We start from the raw sequence: 19,321 nt of genomic DNA on the forward strand, positions 1-19,321 counted from the left end.
ACTATGTGTATGACTCAAATGTGAGAGTAAAAGGTAGACACTTGGACGTTCAAATGGACAGAAAAGCATGGTTTTAGATCTTTCTCTCCTCTCTCTCTCTCTCTCTCTCTCTCTCTCTCTCTCTCTCTCTCTTTCTCTTTCTCTCTCTCTTTCTCTCTCCCTTTCTCTTTCTCTATTTCTTTCTCTCTATCTCTCTCTCTCTCTCTACAGTACCAAATCTTTTTAATAATATTTTGTAAAAGATTTCAATTACGCCTAATGAATACTCCTAGATGATCAATGAAATAAGAAATTGAGTGCATCTTCCATACTTCGTTTTTAGGCAGGTAGGTAGGTAGGTACAGATAGGTAGGTTAAAATTGTATATATAACAATTGCTTATTTCTCTTCGCCGACAACATTTATGGTTATTATGCGCTTACTTTTGCTGTGCTACTCCTGCTTCCCATGACAATAGCATAATATAAAATTATTAGGTTAGAAAATATTTTGTGCTGTTAGTTAGCTTTAAATGCAAAAAGCACGCGTTGCCAGTATACCTATTCGTATTCGGCATATGCATTATTATTATTTGTATGTATGTACAATATTTTTTACAAACATTTCCATGTATGATAAAATCTCTTCTGACATGTTGACAGAGAGGTGGTAAACAAGAACTAAGTCAGAAAGCGGTTTTTGCCAACCTTTTTTTATAATAATAAGTACAGCTAAAAATAAATTATGAATAGGATTATACTGTAAGGTTTTTTTTTTCGTCAGAAATAAAACAAAAAAAAAAAAGATAGAAAGAATAAAAAAGTAAAACTAAAGTACAAAGCAAAAACACCATAAAAGTCATAAAGCCTAAGACGACCATATTTTGAATCAGAAATGCTTATAAGCAAATGTTTGTTTTCTTCTTCTTTTTTTTTTATTTATGTCAAACTCAAACACCATGACCAACTTCTGGTTTAGACTCATGTCTATGAACTTCTTCTGTTTAACTTGCTGCTTTTTAAATAGCTTCTTTTTATAACTATCACCGATGGATGAGGAGTATATTCAGTTTGTCAAGACGTTTGCAACGTTTGCCCAAAAAAAATCAGACATCAGACATCAGACATCCCACAAAATAAATATATATATAGTCTTGATCGGCGTCAAATTCTAAATCCATGTAACCGCCTGCCCGTCTATATAATGTCTATGTTAAACATTCTCCTCGCCGCAAAAATAAAGCTATCGACTTTAAATTTGGGAGAAACAATCGAATTGCTTGCATACAAATTGGTACTAAAGATTGATCAAATCGGTTGAAACACACGCCCATAGCACCATATAAACTGAGAAAACCTCTGCTTTTCAAAGGGAATGAAAAATTGGTTTTTTACTTACATTCTCATAAAAACTATAGCAAATAAATGCATAAAAATTTGAACGCATATTCATTGAGCGATGCTGTAGCATTTATGCAAAAAAAAAATGGAAAAAATTGACCACGCCTACTCCAATATTATAATGTATCAAAACAATTCTTTTTTCAATACTTTTATAACACGCGCAGAGACAAGCTTCAAAAACCCCCAGCAGTATACAAATTCTTAGCCAGTTTCAAATCGTGAATGCATGTAAACATGTCCGCTTGCTCGTCTGTTCATTTGTCGGTTTGCGCAACTTTGTAGTATTTGTGGTAAATATTCTTCCATTAGCGAAAATGAAAATATCGCCTACGAGGAGGCTTATAACGCCCACATGCCTGAAACGACAAAAGTTTTTGTTTTCAAAATAGAAGAAATCAGCCACGCCCACTTCATATTATAGAGCACGAAAATTTGTGTTTTTCTACTTCTTTTGTCTTTTTATAAGATAACGGTGATGGGTATAAAATTTTCGTTCCTGACCGAACAAAATTTTCTTACGTGTTGTTATTACTGCTTAAGGTGAAATTTGTGTGGGGTAAGCTTTCCATGAAATCGTAATTAATTCATAACACAGTTGGATTGTATTTCATGTGTCAAACCTACGGACGAAATACTCGATCAATTATTTTATCTCGTTACGAAATCTTCATGAAGATGACTCTTCGAAGACATCGTATGCTTGAATTCATCCTTCTATTGCGTATTTAACAGAGGGCTCGACTACTTGTTGTTCTACTTGTTGTAGCTGAAAAGACTTGTAGAACAGTAAGTTTGTGCGGATGTATGAAACAATCGGAAGTAATTAAACAGACCGCCGACCGATCAATATATCGAGAATCATTTTCTTAGTCGATTTATGCTTGCCCGTCGCCTGGCCGTGTGCATTTGTGTTCCGCTTAGGAATAGCAAGCAATTTTTACGATATTTTGAAGAAATTTGGTATGATGAGGTTTTTGTGACCAGGGACCAAAACAAATCCTGTTGATAGTGCATTGAATTAGATGATTTTTACGATCATGATCAATAATAGTATTTCATCATTTTAAATCGATTTGAAAATGAAATGTGAATTCGATGAGCCAATGTTCTAAGGCTCTCGCCGTGCCCGACTATAATGTTGAAACATCTTTCTTTTTTGTTTTTGTGATATAATTTTCGTATAATATTTATTTATTTATTTATTTATTTACTTCTTTTTTTTTTTTTTACTTAACTTCATAGAGAGTCTCATCATTATTATTATTATTATTTTTTTTTAATTATCAATAATTTTTTTTGTGGTGCTAAATACTCATAATATCTAAGTGCAAAAACGTGCTCTATTTTTGAATAAAAAGCAAATAAGATAATAAATTTCTATGAATTGTTATATATATTAGATGACACTTACATATATAGTTTTATGGGTTTTATTATACATACACGCAAAGCAAAAGCGAACTTATAACTGTATGAGTTATGTTGCGCTAATATTATCATTAAAAAAGTTGAATCTCAAGGACAATCTTACGAAATATAATGAGATAATTTACACAGCTAATCATTGTATGAGAGAAATTTTGTAATAAATTTTAAAAGCAAATATTTATTGAAAATGTATAAAAAAGTTCTTAAATAATGGATCAACTTTTTTAAAGTTTAATATTTAATCTCGAAAATGAAAGTTTTCGGAATTGCTATCACATCGCCAGTAAGTCGAAGTAATAATCTCCAAAATATATATGTTTCACTTGATATAATGCGGATATAATTTAGAACGTGTAACATGCTATGTAACGATCTGCATGTAACTGCATAAAAACTCACGCACCACCTCATGATACTGTAACGAAAATCCCATATTTGATAACTTGGAGGTTAGCCTAAGAAATCACAATTCATTGGTATGAACTTAATCTCAAAAGAATTTGAATAAAAAGGTAAAATCACAACGAGGAGGTTTATGCAACAATACAATTAACATAAGTGACGTAGGAGTGAGTAAGAAGTAAACTTTCTTGCATGTTTCAAGAATCTAAGAGAAAAGAAAATGGAAATTCATTGCAAATATTTTAAGCAAAAATTTTTGACGACCTCAGGGTCGTCGTCTTAGTCGTTTTTTGTACTCTAATCATATTCATTGATATTCTATGAAGTACTCCCTTAAGTTATTATTTATGTTATGTTACAGCCAATAAGTCAGATATCGTATCTATTATAGATAAAAATTCAAGTTGCAATGATCAGTATGTCAAGGAACAACATAAGATTATATTATTACTGCAGCGTTGATACGTTAATTGCATGCTTAGGCAAGGCCCACCACTAAATATTCTGGATCTCTCTCTCTCTCTCTCTCTCTCTCTCTACACTTATCCATATATTGACTTTTCAGTATAAGGCCATAAATGGGAAGTGGTCGGAATAATTGTTTATACTGTTCATTCTTGAGTCAAAAGTGTTCGGTGTAGCAGCTTTGCTCATCAAAACATATCAAAATGGATGGAATGATAGACAAGCTTTGTTCGATTTTGAAAGTGATTGTGCGCTCAAACTTTATAATTAAAGATAAGCTATCGATGATGTACATGTCCGTGCAAACTTGTGCAACCGCAAGTGCTGTAGGGTATATGAATACAAGTGAACAGAGAGACGGAGAGACGAAGAGACAAATTTCGATCGGTGTAATGAAAGCTGAGTCTCTCACAACTGCTTCTCTCTGCTGTTGCAAACATCCACACAAACTTAATATGCCCATGTAGCACAAAAATCTAAATAGCTATGATTGGATGGACTGATTAATCGAAGATAACGTTTTACATAATTAGTTGCTTAATCATTTGTAAAACGTTGAGAAATTATGATCACTTTGCAAGCTGTTCTTATAATTTTACATACACAACAATACTCTATATATGTATATTAAAAATTATCATACAATATAACATTCAATAATGCATTCAACATATATAAATAGGATAATTGTTATTATTATTTATTAGTCAATTGGTTATGTATTTTTAAAGCCAAACTTTCATTGTAGCCTGAATGTAATAATTTACAAACATTTTTTCGTAATCATTATTTATTTGTTTTTTACATTTTGCCAACAATCAACTTTTGAAGTGTAGAAATTTTTTTTGAAAAACATTGAGTCATCATCGTCATATACCACGATTATTATCACAACTTTATTGTTGCTAATTGATAAACACGATTTTTTCTTCGACTAAATTAAATATGGCAGAAATGCAAAAAAAAAAAGAGAAAAAAATAAAAAAATGAAATCTATTTCGTTGCATTTATTTGATTATTATTTATTTTTTTTTTTTTTTTGCTCAACAATTTTAGTTTCGGTGTAACCCATAAGAGGAGCTCGGCCGGAGAATGGACGTTAAAATAATTTACGTTCACGGCTAAGCTCGTTGACATCGAATCACGTTCACGCTTATACAGATTTCATTCAATTAATCCTTTGTGTGTGAAATCGAATGCTAATATTTAATAGTTTCATTGGCATAGAGGAACAAACAAATAAATACGAAAGTTGGATCAATAAAAAATTTTTATGAAAATTTTTTTCTCAAACATTCGGATAACATATATTGACGATTTCTTATTATTGCATTATTATTTGAGAAAATCTTTTCTAAAAGGAAAGGAAAGGAAGCACCAGTAAGGGTTGGGATGATGACCTAATCATTGCAATAGTGCAATAGTAATCTATCCAGAATTTCGTACTTCGCAGGTTACTGCATGTTATGTAAGATTTGCTTTTTTATATACACCCCATGGAGGAGGTATTAAGTGTTTTTGCTTTTTGTCCTTCATGAAAAGATCCAACAACGTAGACTGACTTTAAGGACTGGTAATGCTTTGAATTCTCTATGTTGCTTTCGCCAGGCGCTAAATGTTTGTTAGCTTAAAATTTTTTTCATTGAAAAGTTTCGGAATACTTTAGGGTTTTATTAAACGAAAAAAAATTGCGATATTTTAGTGTCGGGCTTAAGCACGAACCTGCATTCTATCTGTATATCCAAACTATTCTATCCAATATATCTGTGTATTAAACTTTAAAACTGTGTGTGTGTGTGTGTGTGTGTGTGTGTGTTAATCTATTTTGCTTCGAATCACTATACAAATATGTGTACAAGTAGCAAAAATAATATTAAATTCCCCCTAAGGGAATCGTATTTGGAAAATATTCTAACCGCTCATCCAGTCTATAGGAGATTCAAGCGGCCAAAGAGTATTAAAAGTAAAAGTTTAGTACAAGAGTGTCAAGGAAGTTTCAAATCAAATTTCTATATATCTCAAACAAGTTTTTAAAAAATATTGTTTCTAAAACAAGTAAAAACTCTATAGTAGAACAAGGCCCAACATTAAATATGTTATATCACTTTACAATTATCCATATATCGACTTTTCAATTTAAGGCGTTTTATATACAAATTGATCAAAAAAGTGATCCGATTTGAATCATTTTCAATAGGATTTATCCTTGGCCCAAAAGATGTCACTGTGCCGAAATTCATCAAAATTAATCTAAAATTGTGGCCTATAGATTGAATACAAGTCAGGCTTGGATCGATTCAGAAAATAATTCTGACTGTGGGTCCATCACAATTCCTTCGGGATACATTCGCACATTAAGATACCCGTACATTATAAGTAATCTAGGTTATAAGAAATTATGGAAAAAAAATGGGGAAAAAAAGTTCATGCTAATCTCCTTATCCCATTACATCCAACCAACACTGTGAAAATCAAGATTAAAGCATTTACAAGAAGACGTGTGGACGATAGTATTGTAACCTCCCAATCGATGGTGAAGAAACGTAATCCTGCAACTTGCAATGGTAGACAAAATTTTGCTGTTAAACATATACTTTGTGTGTGTGTGTGTGTGTGTGCGGTTGAAAACATCAATTAAATATTTAATTCTATTAAAATAACTCTCTAGCCGACATTTTTTTTTTTTGTTTGGATAGAAAATAGGGCTGATAGTTTCACTTCCTAGTGGTCGTCGCAGTTTAGTCCTCGAATTTATTTGCTTGTGGTTTAAATGAATCATAATAATTGAGCACATCAACAAATACAGCACCTGTAGCGAAGATATATATTTTAGGAAATGCCAGCGCGACTTCGATCAAAAAAGAAACGGTGAGAGAGAGAGAGAGAGAGACAGAAAGAGACAAAAAAAAAATGGATTGAAAAGGTGAGAGAGGGTTATTGCATTCGACTGCAATTAATTCATTCTCCATAGGTTATAGATAAATCTTCTTTAAATAACATGCTTGGCAATCGACACGTTATGTATGTTTGTGCAAAGGCATACTTTCAAGATATTTCATATTAATATCTACCCCTGTCTATAGATTACTGATGAAAGTGTTTTCGGAATTTTGAATTGAGTTTCGTTACTGATTTCCATTCTATTCGTCAATATGACCTGAAAGTATCATTCCGGATTTCTCAGTTTAACTCTTGAGATTAATGTAATAAAATTACACTGGGTTTTGGCATTTGCTATGGTTACACTACAACTATCAACTTTATGACTACGATATTTTCTCTCTCTCTCTCTCTCTCGCTCAGTCGAATAATTATGTTTTGCATATATAGCGTAGGTGTATGTATGTCTCTGAAGATTTTATATAAATACATAGTAACATAGCCACAAGGGCATTAGACGCAATGCTTAATATGAATAATTAATGCGTACTAAAAAAACTGTATATAATTTTTTTGTTTGCTTTATTCGAGGGCGTTAAATAAGTTAAAGGCATCAATTTTAATAAAATGAAATGTATTTATTTAAGGGCGTATTCCAAATAAGTTTACATAGACCTTAGAAAGTTTCCGAAATGATAATAATAATAATAATAATAGTAGTTAGTGCACTTTCCGGTAATGGACTCAGCAAAATAATTAAATTTCTCTCTCATTTCACAACAGATTTCGAATTTTAGTAAACAAGATAAACTATCATTGAACGATTTCAGTTGCAACAAATTACTTACAATTTGCAAAAACTATTCATCCACGATTTGCATAAATTTCTTTGTTCTTTGTAATTATGTATCTTATCATTCAGATGTACCTTGAAGATATCTTCAAGATATCAGGATCTTGAGACAAACACTAGACACACTAATGTGTAAAAAATATGATCTATTGGCAATACTTTTGAGATTCGTACCATATTCATACCACGCGTAGCGTAATGCAAATAAAGCAAATGTCGAAACTCTTAGTTGCTTCAACGCGAATGAATATTTGTTATGCGTACAAAATTTGCAAATTATTATCTCAGATATACGAGTATAGTATACGAGTATATAGGTATAGTTGATCGGTCATCATATCTTTTTATATAGTTCTAGTAAAAAATATGTTATATTAACTTCTATGTATATTGAATATTTGTAGTGTAGGGTGGAATTTACATCGGCTTTGTCTATTTTCTATTTATTCCAAGTCATAATTTCTAATCATCAACTAAGGATACATTATTTATTAACGTATGCTAAGTGAGAATTGACGAGTAGATAAGTAAAGAAGTAAGGTGAGTCAAGAAATCGAGTCGACATCTGAAGAACGGGAAGGCGGTACGATGACTCTGAGTTGTACATATGGATATTATTGCAAATGGGAAAGTAATTCTATTCCATCCTATCGTTTAATCCCGTAATGAAATACGTAAACACAAATGCATACATACTCGTATACGTGCATACGTAGATACGTACATAGTATTAGTATATGTTTTCATACACTTTCTCCGCCGCTATTTCACGCTCAATGAAATGTTTTGATCATACTGATGAATGTGTTTTTCATTTCTTATCATATGCTTTAAAGTATATGTGCGTGCATGTATACATATATGTATTGTATATATATATATATATTTTCTGGGTTTTCATAATAAGATGTTTACGTTACACTATATACAACTGTCTATGCACATGCAAGGGACCAAATTAAATGTAGGCATGCGGTGAATACTATACTATATTTAATGTGCGTGTATAGAGGTGTGCGTGCAACAACGGAAGTTGCAAATGTCTTACAGTTGGTAGTGTAGTTACTTTTTGCTGCTGTGATTAATAAAAACCATAATAAAAATAAATAAATTGCATTTTTTGTTTCTTAAAATTATGCACACCAATGCCAAACAAAAGTATTTAGATGAAATCTGTACAATAAATATGCATATAAGTAAGCCAAAATCTCCAGTAGTTTGACTTTTTTTTGTCCTTGAAATAATTTTGAATTATTCAATATTTACTTCTAAATCATTAATGGACGATTAATAGCAGGTGTCAAGAAGTGAAAATTCATCACTCACTCACTCACTCACTCACGCAGTCAAACTCTTGTTTAAGATCCATTTTCGTTCGCAATATAACAAAGCCCTTAAATACAAGGGTGCAAATTTTCATCTAAAGCGAGCCTTAATTGCGGTTTCTATGCTGTAGGTGCTTATGAAATTATTTTCTAATATTTTATTGCTTAAAGACATATAAAAAATTAATTATTAGACGGCGGAGATCTTAACAGCGCCCAAAGTACCCCAAAGTGAGCTCTCTATATGACACATTTTTTCCATACCTTTACTTTATTTTAATTTATTTAATTTATTTATTATTAAAAACTAATATGAAGCATATAACGAGGCAGGAAAGAAAAAAGAAAAAGGAGCATGTACACAACTAGCACATCCACCCACAATCGGTAAAGATCCACATAAACCCCTAAGCCATTGCAAATATGCAAAAGCTTGGCAACCCAGAACCGTGAATAAGATCAGTCAATTTTCGAATATAATTCCCGTCAAGTTTATTTCGTAAACTGGTCACTGCTTAGGAAAGCGTACGTTGACCAGCAAATCATTTGCCCATTGCGAAACCGCCAACCACATATTTCTTCAAGTTCCGGGGACAAGCCTAGTCAAAGTCACGCATCGATTTTTGATATTTTTTAATATTTGGATCAAAGTTTCAGAGAAAATAAAAAAAAATATTTGGATCCGGTGCACGAAAATCACAATTTGATATCGTCTCGAAACATCAGAATTTTAGAATACCTTACGACCAATGAGTCACCGGATAATAAGACAAAGGGAAAGGCAAGAGATAACTGATGATAGACTCGAATTTGCTAGAATATCAGAAAATATATATGCCTTTGGGGCAATATGTGCTAAGATAACACACACATATATCTGAATCAATTCCAATCATCAAGTGTGTAAATGGGCTCGATTTGACTCCAAGTATACGTTCAAGGATTTCAAGGAAGTGGCTCTGATTCAACGTAAATTGATTTTTAAACGAGTAGTTAACTCAACTTCACTACATATGATATTTCTTGCAAATTGTGATTGACTGATCGCTTGAATTTTATTCGAAAAGTTTGATAACGGGACGAAGGAAAGATTCGGCAACAAATCTTCGCAACAATTTGTGGGTTCAGTAAAACAAGGGAGCTATGTAGATTTCATAATCAATCGTTCCTTTTTTCTTCTGACTTCTATCTTTCCTGTCTTTCCCTTGTCTTAGCTGTAAATAAATTATAAATGCTATATACATAAATGTTAGTGTACCCTACACTCGTTGTGGTAGAGATAAACTTGAGATAGTAGTAGATCTGGACGATGTTTCTTAATTTTTTTTGTTTTTTTGTTTTTTGACAGGTAATATAAGTAAAATATACGACGAATTATTGTATTGTCATGAATTTCGCTTCTCTATTATAGGACTCGGACTACTAGATTGTGGATATTCTTTTCAAGAGAAATACACTTTAATTTACAATCATATTCGTTAACAGTAGGATTATTCATAATTTATTTAAGCTGTACTCTCTGTTTGCTCTGTTTGCTCTGTCTGCTTTTCCGCTAATCGTTTTCATCGGCCGCCAGATGCATGAGGCGCTGCGAATGTGCATTTGGTTTCCCCCTCTCTAGGCAGTTGATCATTTGAGAAAATTAATCATCCGGTATGAGATGAATTTAGGATTTCCGTAAAATTATTTTTTATAGATTATGACTAATGAGTAAAAATTTAATCATTTTTGACTTTAAAAGAGAGACGTTCCCAGTCCAGTCCATACTGTACTACTGTACGTGGAAGTAAAAAGAATTTTTTTTTTTTTTTTTATGTAACATCCGTAAGAACCGAATGGAGTTAAGCTTATCTATCTGTCCGTCCGTTCGATCGTTTGTTGGCATTTGCCATTTGTTATGTTCCACCTAAAGCTCGTAATTTTAGCGGAATTTTGAAAATATCCGTTTACAAGGACGAATTTTCACAGTCACTTCCCAAATAACGTCTCATATAACAAAAATAGTTGATTGGCATTGGTTGAAATTAACTTGTGACAAATATTTGGCATATTAATCCGTTATGAAAAATATTGATTGTATAAATCAATTTTTATACGTCCCTCTCATATATAAAAGTTTATAGAGAAGAGAAGCGAAGTTTTTATATGTGCAAACAGTCTCATTTTTCTGACGGAATCAAGAATGATGAGATCGCTCGTTAAACGCAGAACGTCAGCTGATGATGCTTCCTACTCTACAAGACATCTAAACTATTTAATGAAGAAGATTGCCGGCCCGACTATAATGTTTGATTTACTTATCATCTAATTAAAAGCATTATTTGTGTAAACTTGTCACTTTAAAAGGCTATCCTTTATTAATTATTTTATAAGTGGCCTCTGAATAAATTTTAGGTTAAAGTATTTATTTAATTATTTATTTATTTGAATTTTTTTTTTTTTTTTACAATGAACTCAATAAATCAGTTAACAATTAATTAACTGCTGCTAAACATTTATTAATTATTTTATTTTGGGCTTTCGTTAACAGAAATTGGAACAGGAAAAGCATATATTAAGACAAAAATTAGCAATTGCCGAAGAAGAAAGCGAACAACGTGTCTTGGAGTTGCAAACAGATCTCAATGAACTTAAGGAGAAATTGCAAGCCCAGGTAAATTTATATGTGGCTTTTAGTATCGTAAATTAATTAATAAATGAAATAAAATGAAATAAATTTTTTAATTAATATTTCCTTCATACTAAATGAACAATTTGCCAGGAAAATGCAATAAGACAAGCAGAAAAGGAGAAAACTTTACTAATTGAAGAGCTGTCCAATCAAAATGCCCGCCTAACCGAGCAAATACAGGAAGCTCATGCCACAGAAATAAAACTAATGGCACAAATACAAGAACTTAAAGATCAATACAATTATAGAAATACAAGTTTACAGGTACGTATATATATATATATCATTAATAAATGAATTATATATATATATATATATATATATATATAAGCTTAAACATAATCATAATACGAACGATATAATATGAACGATATAACAACATGCTATAAAAGTAAAGTAATTTTCCGTTTGCTTATGGTGCAGGAACACGTTAACAGCTTGGAATCCATAAAATGTGAATTGAATTTAACGACAGAAAAGCGTCACGAATTGGAGAAACGTTTACAATTGATGCAAGATGAGAAAGAAAATTTAGGTTCTGCCTTAGAGGAAGCCTCAGATCGAATACACATGTTGGAACGTCATGCCAGGGAGCAGGAAACTAAACTAGAGGTAATTAAAGCAACAACAATTCAAGCAAACAATTCAACCTATAATAGTATTTGCTTCACATTCTCATTGAATACAAACAAAAAATAAATAAATATATGCGGATGATATCTTTTGTTCGAAAAACTACAAACTGTTTGGTTAATTAAGTAAGACACAGTTTAATCTTAGGTACTTCAACGCCTCGATGCTAAATATGTTGCCGCGATTACTCTATCCAAAAGGGCACATATAAATTTGTACATATATATATATATATATATATATATATACAGTCAACCTGTTTTTGTGCGGTCTTTTTTTATGCGCTTTTTTTTGTGCGATTCTTTTTGTGCGATTCTTTTTTCTGTGCGATTCTCTTTTTTGTGCGGTATATGAATATCGACACATTGAATTTCGCCGAGAGGTCAGGTCCCTCTCTACCGCATAAAAAAAATTTTCTTCAATATGCTGTGAAAAATTATTTCTTATAGCTATTTATGAAGTTTTTGAATATTTTTTTTTGTGCGGTTTTTTTTCTGCGGTCCCTATCTACCGCACAAAAACAGGTTTGCCTGTATATATATATGTGTGTGTATGTTTGAGTGTGTGTGTGTTTGAATGCCTTAGTAAAATTTCTCCCTGAAAGATCACAACCTATACCCGAATGTAAGAAAGGAAGTTAGTATTGTCTTAAGACCTTAAAGATTAGGCCTCTACTGTTTGGATTCTTCTTGTTTGCGAATCTTTCCGGACTCTTATATGAATGTTGACCCACGGCCGGTGGGTGAATAAGGGCAGATTCGAATACTTTGTTTTTGAGATTGTAACGATGATTTCATCAGGCCCAGCTATGAGTATTATATTCACCCCTATATTTAATCAACAAATAGTTTTTATTAAACTTTTCACATTAGTTCTGGGAAAGCAACTATTTCGAGTTTTAATGAAAGATTTAAACAAATACCATATTTTTTTATTTTTATTTTTTTTTTTATCAACTATCACAATTGATTGCGAATGCCATGTTTCAGCAAATCTCTCGTAAACTTTAATATGGACCTCAGTTATTAATTTGAGGCTTGTGGATGATAACTTTTCCAAGCATTCATTATATTTCTATTTCATTGAACAGAAGCATAGCGAGTCAATACATTCATAGACTACTAAATTGATTGAGGCATCAGTCTGTTTGTCTGTTTGTCTGTTTCTCTGTTTGCCTTTGCGACCATTCTACCGGTCGTCAAAAATTAAGATGCCGGCCTCAAGTTTTTCAGAAACATTTGAAATTCTTGCAGGCAAGTTGGTATTGAATGAACGCCACCGTGCAACATACGTTCACATCCCTTGGTCTTAAAAGCAAAAACATGGGGCGTTTTTCGCTCATTATTTGTAAACAACAACAGATAAAGTAATAAAAAACCTACTTACAGCTATTTATTAATAACTACAACTGTAAAACTATTTGCAAAATAGATTCGTAGAATGTCTACTGGATAGTTTTCAAAGAAATGTTGTCCCATTCCCGTATAAAAACATGTGCTAATTACTTCCACGATTTTGGAGATTATGACCCGTTCCTCATTCGCTCCATAGAAAGGTTCAACTGTGTTGAGCAGTGGCAACTGGTACTGGTTGGTACTGGCCGGCGAAGATATTTGATGATAATCAGATGCTCTTCAAATCAAAACTGGATCTTCTTTGGGCTGTATATGGGCGAAACATGGCAGCAAGAGTAAACAACCGTAGAAAGAACTTCTTCATCATTGAGGTTATCGAGACGCATTCGCATTCGCATTCATTCCGGGCAGTCGTGTGAATGGAAGAACGTGGAATCTGAATACCACGATATAACCGCTGACAAAACCTTAAAACAGTTCAGCTATTTCTGCTGCAGACGCTTTCGATGGCCGGAGCACCAACGACTCGCTCTCTTTCGAACTCTGGAAGATATAATGTCCCATCGGTCGCTTGTGTTATTTGCCGCAAAACAACGCTCGACACATAAACTATGCAATATATACGTGTCGCTCTATTTACACGGAAGCAATGTTGTCAACATACAACAACATGATAATATATTTCATCGGATTCATATTATTTTGTCCATGCCTTTTATATGTGCCTATGAGTGATCCTCAAATACTTGCCGAAGAAGTCGGCCATGCGCCCCCAATATTGTGGGGTATTGAAATTTGGATTTCCCTCGAACTTCTCCTCATAAGAGTGTTCTCATGAAAAATAACGGTAAAAATCGAATCACTATGAAGTATCCATCATTCAAATATTGCTTTCAGTAACGATACGGTTTCATTGCCAGTAGAGAAGGGGCTACAAGCAAGCGTGTTATTGAATATGTGAGAATAAGTTCAAATACTTTTCTCATTTTGAGTTATTTTATAGTTCGAGAACACATTAAGGATTATGAGTAAATGTGATATGACACGTTTTGTTATAATAGATGGTATTAGTTAGTTTTTAATGAATACTTTCCAATTGCTTTACAGACAACTCTGCAGACACTGGAAAGGGCACAACGTGAGAATAACGTGCTTAGCGAACGTTTAGGAGCGGTAAGTACTTAACTTGAGATACATTAATATATATATATATATAGATATGAGAGTAAACTGCCAGTTCGTCGAACAATTACAATTATGCGCATCCTCTCACATTCATCATTATCATCATTTCACGTTTCAAACCTACTTGATTTTCGAGCCAAGCATATATTTCTTTGAAAAGAATTCATTCAACATATTTGCTAGCTAACACGCATGCGCCCCTCTTAGAAATGGTCTTAAAACTGCTTATGTATCACAATAATTAAGTAAACAAAAAATAAGTAAAAACACGGCCCACTCATTCATATTACGACTTTTCATAATAAAATTTTATATATTTGATCCGATCCGAACTATTTTGATAAGCCTTTATCCTTGGGGCAAAACTTATCGGTATAGCAAACTTCATTAAGATATCTCACCTATAGATTGAACAAGGAATGAAGACAATCAAGCTGATGGACAAACAGATAGACAAGCTTATGTTAATTCAAAACTTGTACATACAAGCGGTCAATGGAGAATAAAAAAAAACATTATATAGAGTTTAACGCATTTTATAATAAAACTTAATTTGCTTTCTTTGGTACGCTTTAGCCGCAGCATATAATGAAAAGAAACTTTATTGTTATTATATTATTATTATTATTATTATTGCTCTGTTTTTTTGTTCTTTTTTTTTTTTTTTTGTTTTATATATAAAGAAACAAACGCAAATACAATAATTAAGTTAGCAAAAAAAAACTCAAAAGAAAATTCTTAGTCAGACATGAGCCAAATGTACGACAAAACACCGAGACAATCGCAAAAAGAAATTTTGAAAATATTATCTTTGCTTACGTTTTCAAATGTATTTTCAAAATTTTGATCAAATGGCTCGCTCAACTTTTTCACTTACGGGCTCCTAATTAGAGCAGACTTTATTGTTGTTAAATGGTTACGGAATAGAACGACTTGCAATGTTTATTATATCGATCGATTCAGAATTATTTTTTGAATTTTTATGTCCGTCTGTCTGTCTGATGTTTGTCCACGTAGGTCGAAATGTTCGAAAACATATTGTAATTTTTAGAATTTCGGAACAAAAATCGCTTAGTAGATTTGTGTGAAAATTTTTTACCGGATATGTCAATTTTTTGAAATTCTTAGAACGCACCTGCGCAGCTGTTCCAAAGGAAAGCGAATCTTTATATGCTAGAAAGGCCTAATTTTCAATACTTTTTGATTAAAATTCGTTTACAGCAACAATTTAGTTGTTTAATGAAAATTAACCTGACCAAATTCGGATCAGATAGCTCCATTTTTTGTATTGCCCAGCCCATGTAATAGTTCTAATGAAAAGTAAGCCTTCAAATCCCAAAAAAAGTTCTAATTTTCAATATTTTATAATGAAGAAAATTTGGTTCACATAGATTTATTTTTTAGGCCACACCATATATAAGGGGACTCTTCTGAAATTTAAGATGTTATTATGGACCTTAAATAATATCTTTGATGAGTAAATTAAGTTTGCTCCACTAGGGCTTTCATGCAAATCATGCATGCATTAACATAAAAATAATGCATAATTTTTGGTATATTATTAAATAAGTGAAATTGTGTAGGATATTTAAAGGTCGGCATTGCCGACTATCGTATTCTTATTTATTTATATATTTATTTTAAGGATAACTACAACGGTTCGCTAGGCAAGAAGTCTTTACAATTCGAAATGGAATGCGACGAAGACGAAGGAAGCTTCTCGGATAGCGGTAAATCAAGTCAAATATGGATTGAGGCACGCTCGGTGTTTATACAACTGAAATCATTGGTCGACTCTTTAAAAATCGGTCACGACGATGATTCTGGTAAATTAAAGGATGCCTATGATTATCTCAATTTTAAGAAAATCTAATATTATAACTAAGGATTTGCAGGACTAAATTCTGATTTATCTTTGGACTTGGAATCTATGGACAATACAATATCATCGGCGTTACGTTCAGTTGACGACGGCAACGGTGATCCAATTAATTTTCGTCCAGGCATGTTATCAGCCATGTCTGATGAATTAACGCGTTTACTATTGAATTTGGATGCTGGTAATTTTAAAAAAATGTTGGATCAAACTAGAAATTTGGTGCTTGAGCAAGAAGATGAAATTAAACGCAGTCATCAATTAATACAACAACTGGAATCTAAGGTAAAAAAAACCTAAACTAAACTAAACTACTCCACTAAACCATCAATATCAATATCAATATCAATATATCAATAACAATAATAATGCATTTATTAATATGTATCGTTGCAAAATCTCAGTTGACTATTACAAATGTTGAGTTACACAATGTTAAAGAAGAACGTGATCAGGCACGGGGTGATTTAACAGATAGCAGTGATCGCGACGAATTATTGGCTAAAGCGCAAAAAGAACGTGATAATGCGAACGAAAGACGTACAAAGGCAGAAATAGAGTTGGCAAAGACCCGAGTAGAACTTATGCAAGCCAATAGTCAACTATTAGAATCAATACAACAAAAAGTTGAACTCTCACAGCAATTAGAACAGTGGCAGGTTTGTATAACACTTCCAACATGATTGATAAATGAGTAAAAAAAACAAATAATTATTGAATATTTCTCATCATTCAACTTTCACTCAATTAGATGGACATGCAAGAATTAATTGAGGAACAAATGCGTTCTAAAATGATTAATAATCGCAAGACGATAACGAATGAATCTCAAACGAGCAACACTAGTGCTGCAGCCAATTTAGCGAAACGTTTCTCCAGCTATAAATTCTGGAGTCTTTTTCAACGGTAATTTTATTATATATATTATTTGATCACGGAAACAATAGCTTATTACGACTCCGTCACAATAATTCTGTAAAGCTTTCTAATGTTTTGTAAAAATTAAAATTAAAAAAAAAAAAAAAATTATCTTTTTCTTTTTTTCATTAAATTATTAAATATATAAAACAAATAATTATATATATATTTATATATATATTTGTGTACCTTATAATGTTACATTAAAAGATAAAACCAATTAATTTTATATACTTTTACTCAATATTAATCGTCTTGCAATACAAAGAAAATTGACGCGGTTATCTTTTAATATTATTCTCTATTCGTCTTAAATAATAGCGATTTAGAAGGAACAGATTAATTGATATTTTATAATTAAAATGCAAATCAATGATGATGATAATGTTGCAAAAATAATTTTTTTATTGTATTTATGTTTTTTTTTTTACAATTTATAGATAAAAACTTGTTAAAATCAATTTTTGTTTTTTGTTTATTTATAAATTTAAGAACAAAATAATTAAGAGAATTCATGTAAAGCACAGTTATTCGTGTCGCTTTCAATTTTATATTAAGAAACATTTATTGCGTATTTATTATATAAATATATTTATTTTTTTTTTTGGTTAGAAATATTAAATCTTTTTTTATGCTGGCCTCGTTTCGTTCACCTTTTTTATTTTTTTATTTTTTTTATTTTAAACAAAGGCAATGATAAATCGATTTCAAAACGGCCAAAATTTGTATTTTATTGGCGAAGAAAACTTTCATTTTGTTTGATTACTTTCACTCCACATCATATAATAAAAATTACCTATAATTAAGGTTATGGTCATCACAATGGGCTTACTTGAGCTTTCCTGAAACAAGGTTACAATGAATGTCGATTCTTCAAAAAAAATACTTTTTTTTTTTCGCACACTTTCTTTATAAAATTTTGAAACATTCAAGTTTTTCAATTATCATTCTCAATTCTTTCTTTCCCGTCAAGATGGAATTTCAAATTTTGATTCAATTTTTGATAAAGTTCTTCTGCAAACGCACCTCTTTTACCATTCACTTAGAGAATTGAAAATTTTCTTTTAAGAATATATATATATATATCAAAAATACAATTCGAAGACTTTTAAAGCGTATATATTACTAACGAAAAAATAATATTCCGAGTCGAGACCTGTCTTTCAATAGTCATCTATTGCTCAACGCGTGTACTTATTATTTTCTAAATTAAATTCATCGTTCCGATTATAATTGTGATTTATTATAACACGATTGTAGAAATTGTTATAGTCGGTTTTACATAACTTACGCCCTTTCGCTTCATACAGTTCTTCACGTGAACAGCTCAAGAAAAAAATGCATCGACATGATTCAAGTTTAGGAAAATATTTTTATTTTTTTTTCTTTTTTTGCAAAGAACATTTTCTTGTTCGCCTATTTTCTTGATAAAACAGCAAAATAGCTCTCATGGTGCTCCCTATAATGTAAGGGCCCGAAAAATAGATCTGTATGTAGTCAAAACTTATCATAGTAAAGTTATATGTAAAAACACTATTTAAAATTTTCACCATAAAATAGTAAAAAAAATGAGCTATGATATTATTAGAGAATTTATAAATGAAGGGGTTCGAGAAAGGCTACTATTTTACCGACATTATCCATATTCATTAATTACGCGAAAATACAACTTTTCTCCAATTTTTACCAAGAATTTACTAAAAATGGTGAACTCTTTTCATACAAGCACAATTAGGAAAGTGATCGCAAAAATGATCCGATTCTTTGCACGTTCAATACCTCTATCCTTATTATCAAATTTCATTGAAATATTTCAAAAATTGTGACCTACAGGTTGAATATAAAAATACATGGGCAAATATCAGACGAACAGTTACGCTTAAGTCGATTTTAAAAATAATTCTGAATCGTACGGTGTGGTAAAACTTAACTCTATTGAAAGCGCTAC

At 31.7% G+C, this 19,321-nt stretch overlaps 1 protein-coding gene across 1 annotated transcript in view; it reads left to right on the forward strand.

Annotated features, from left to right (window-relative positions):
* LOC119632384 (bicaudal D-related protein homolog) overlaps positions 1-17,393 on the forward strand; it is a 46,712-nt gene extending 29,319 nt beyond the window's left edge. Inside the window, exons 5-12 of the mRNA XM_038025274.1 lie at positions 11,266-11,388; positions 11,497-11,670; positions 11,830-12,018; positions 14,502-14,567; positions 16,225-16,405; positions 16,475-16,740; positions 16,860-17,114; positions 17,207-17,393. Coding sequence (XP_037881202.1) covers positions 11,266-11,388; positions 11,497-11,670; positions 11,830-12,018; positions 14,502-14,567; positions 16,225-16,405; positions 16,475-16,740; positions 16,860-17,114; positions 17,207-17,365 — 1,413 coding nt within the window. The 3' untranslated portion in view covers positions 17,366-17,393. The remainder of the gene's footprint in view (positions 1-11,265; positions 11,389-11,496; positions 11,671-11,829; positions 12,019-14,501; positions 14,568-16,224; positions 16,406-16,474; positions 16,741-16,859; positions 17,115-17,206) is intronic.
* Positions 17,394-19,321: the final 1,928 nt, after the last annotated feature.

This window comes from Glossina fuscipes, unplaced genomic scaffold (assembly GCF_014805625.2).
Source record: "Glossina fuscipes isolate IAEA_lab_2018 unplaced genomic scaffold, Yale_Gfus_2 1, whole genome shotgun sequence".
NCBI lineage: Eukaryota > Metazoa > Arthropoda > Insecta > Diptera > Glossinidae > Glossina > Glossina fuscipes.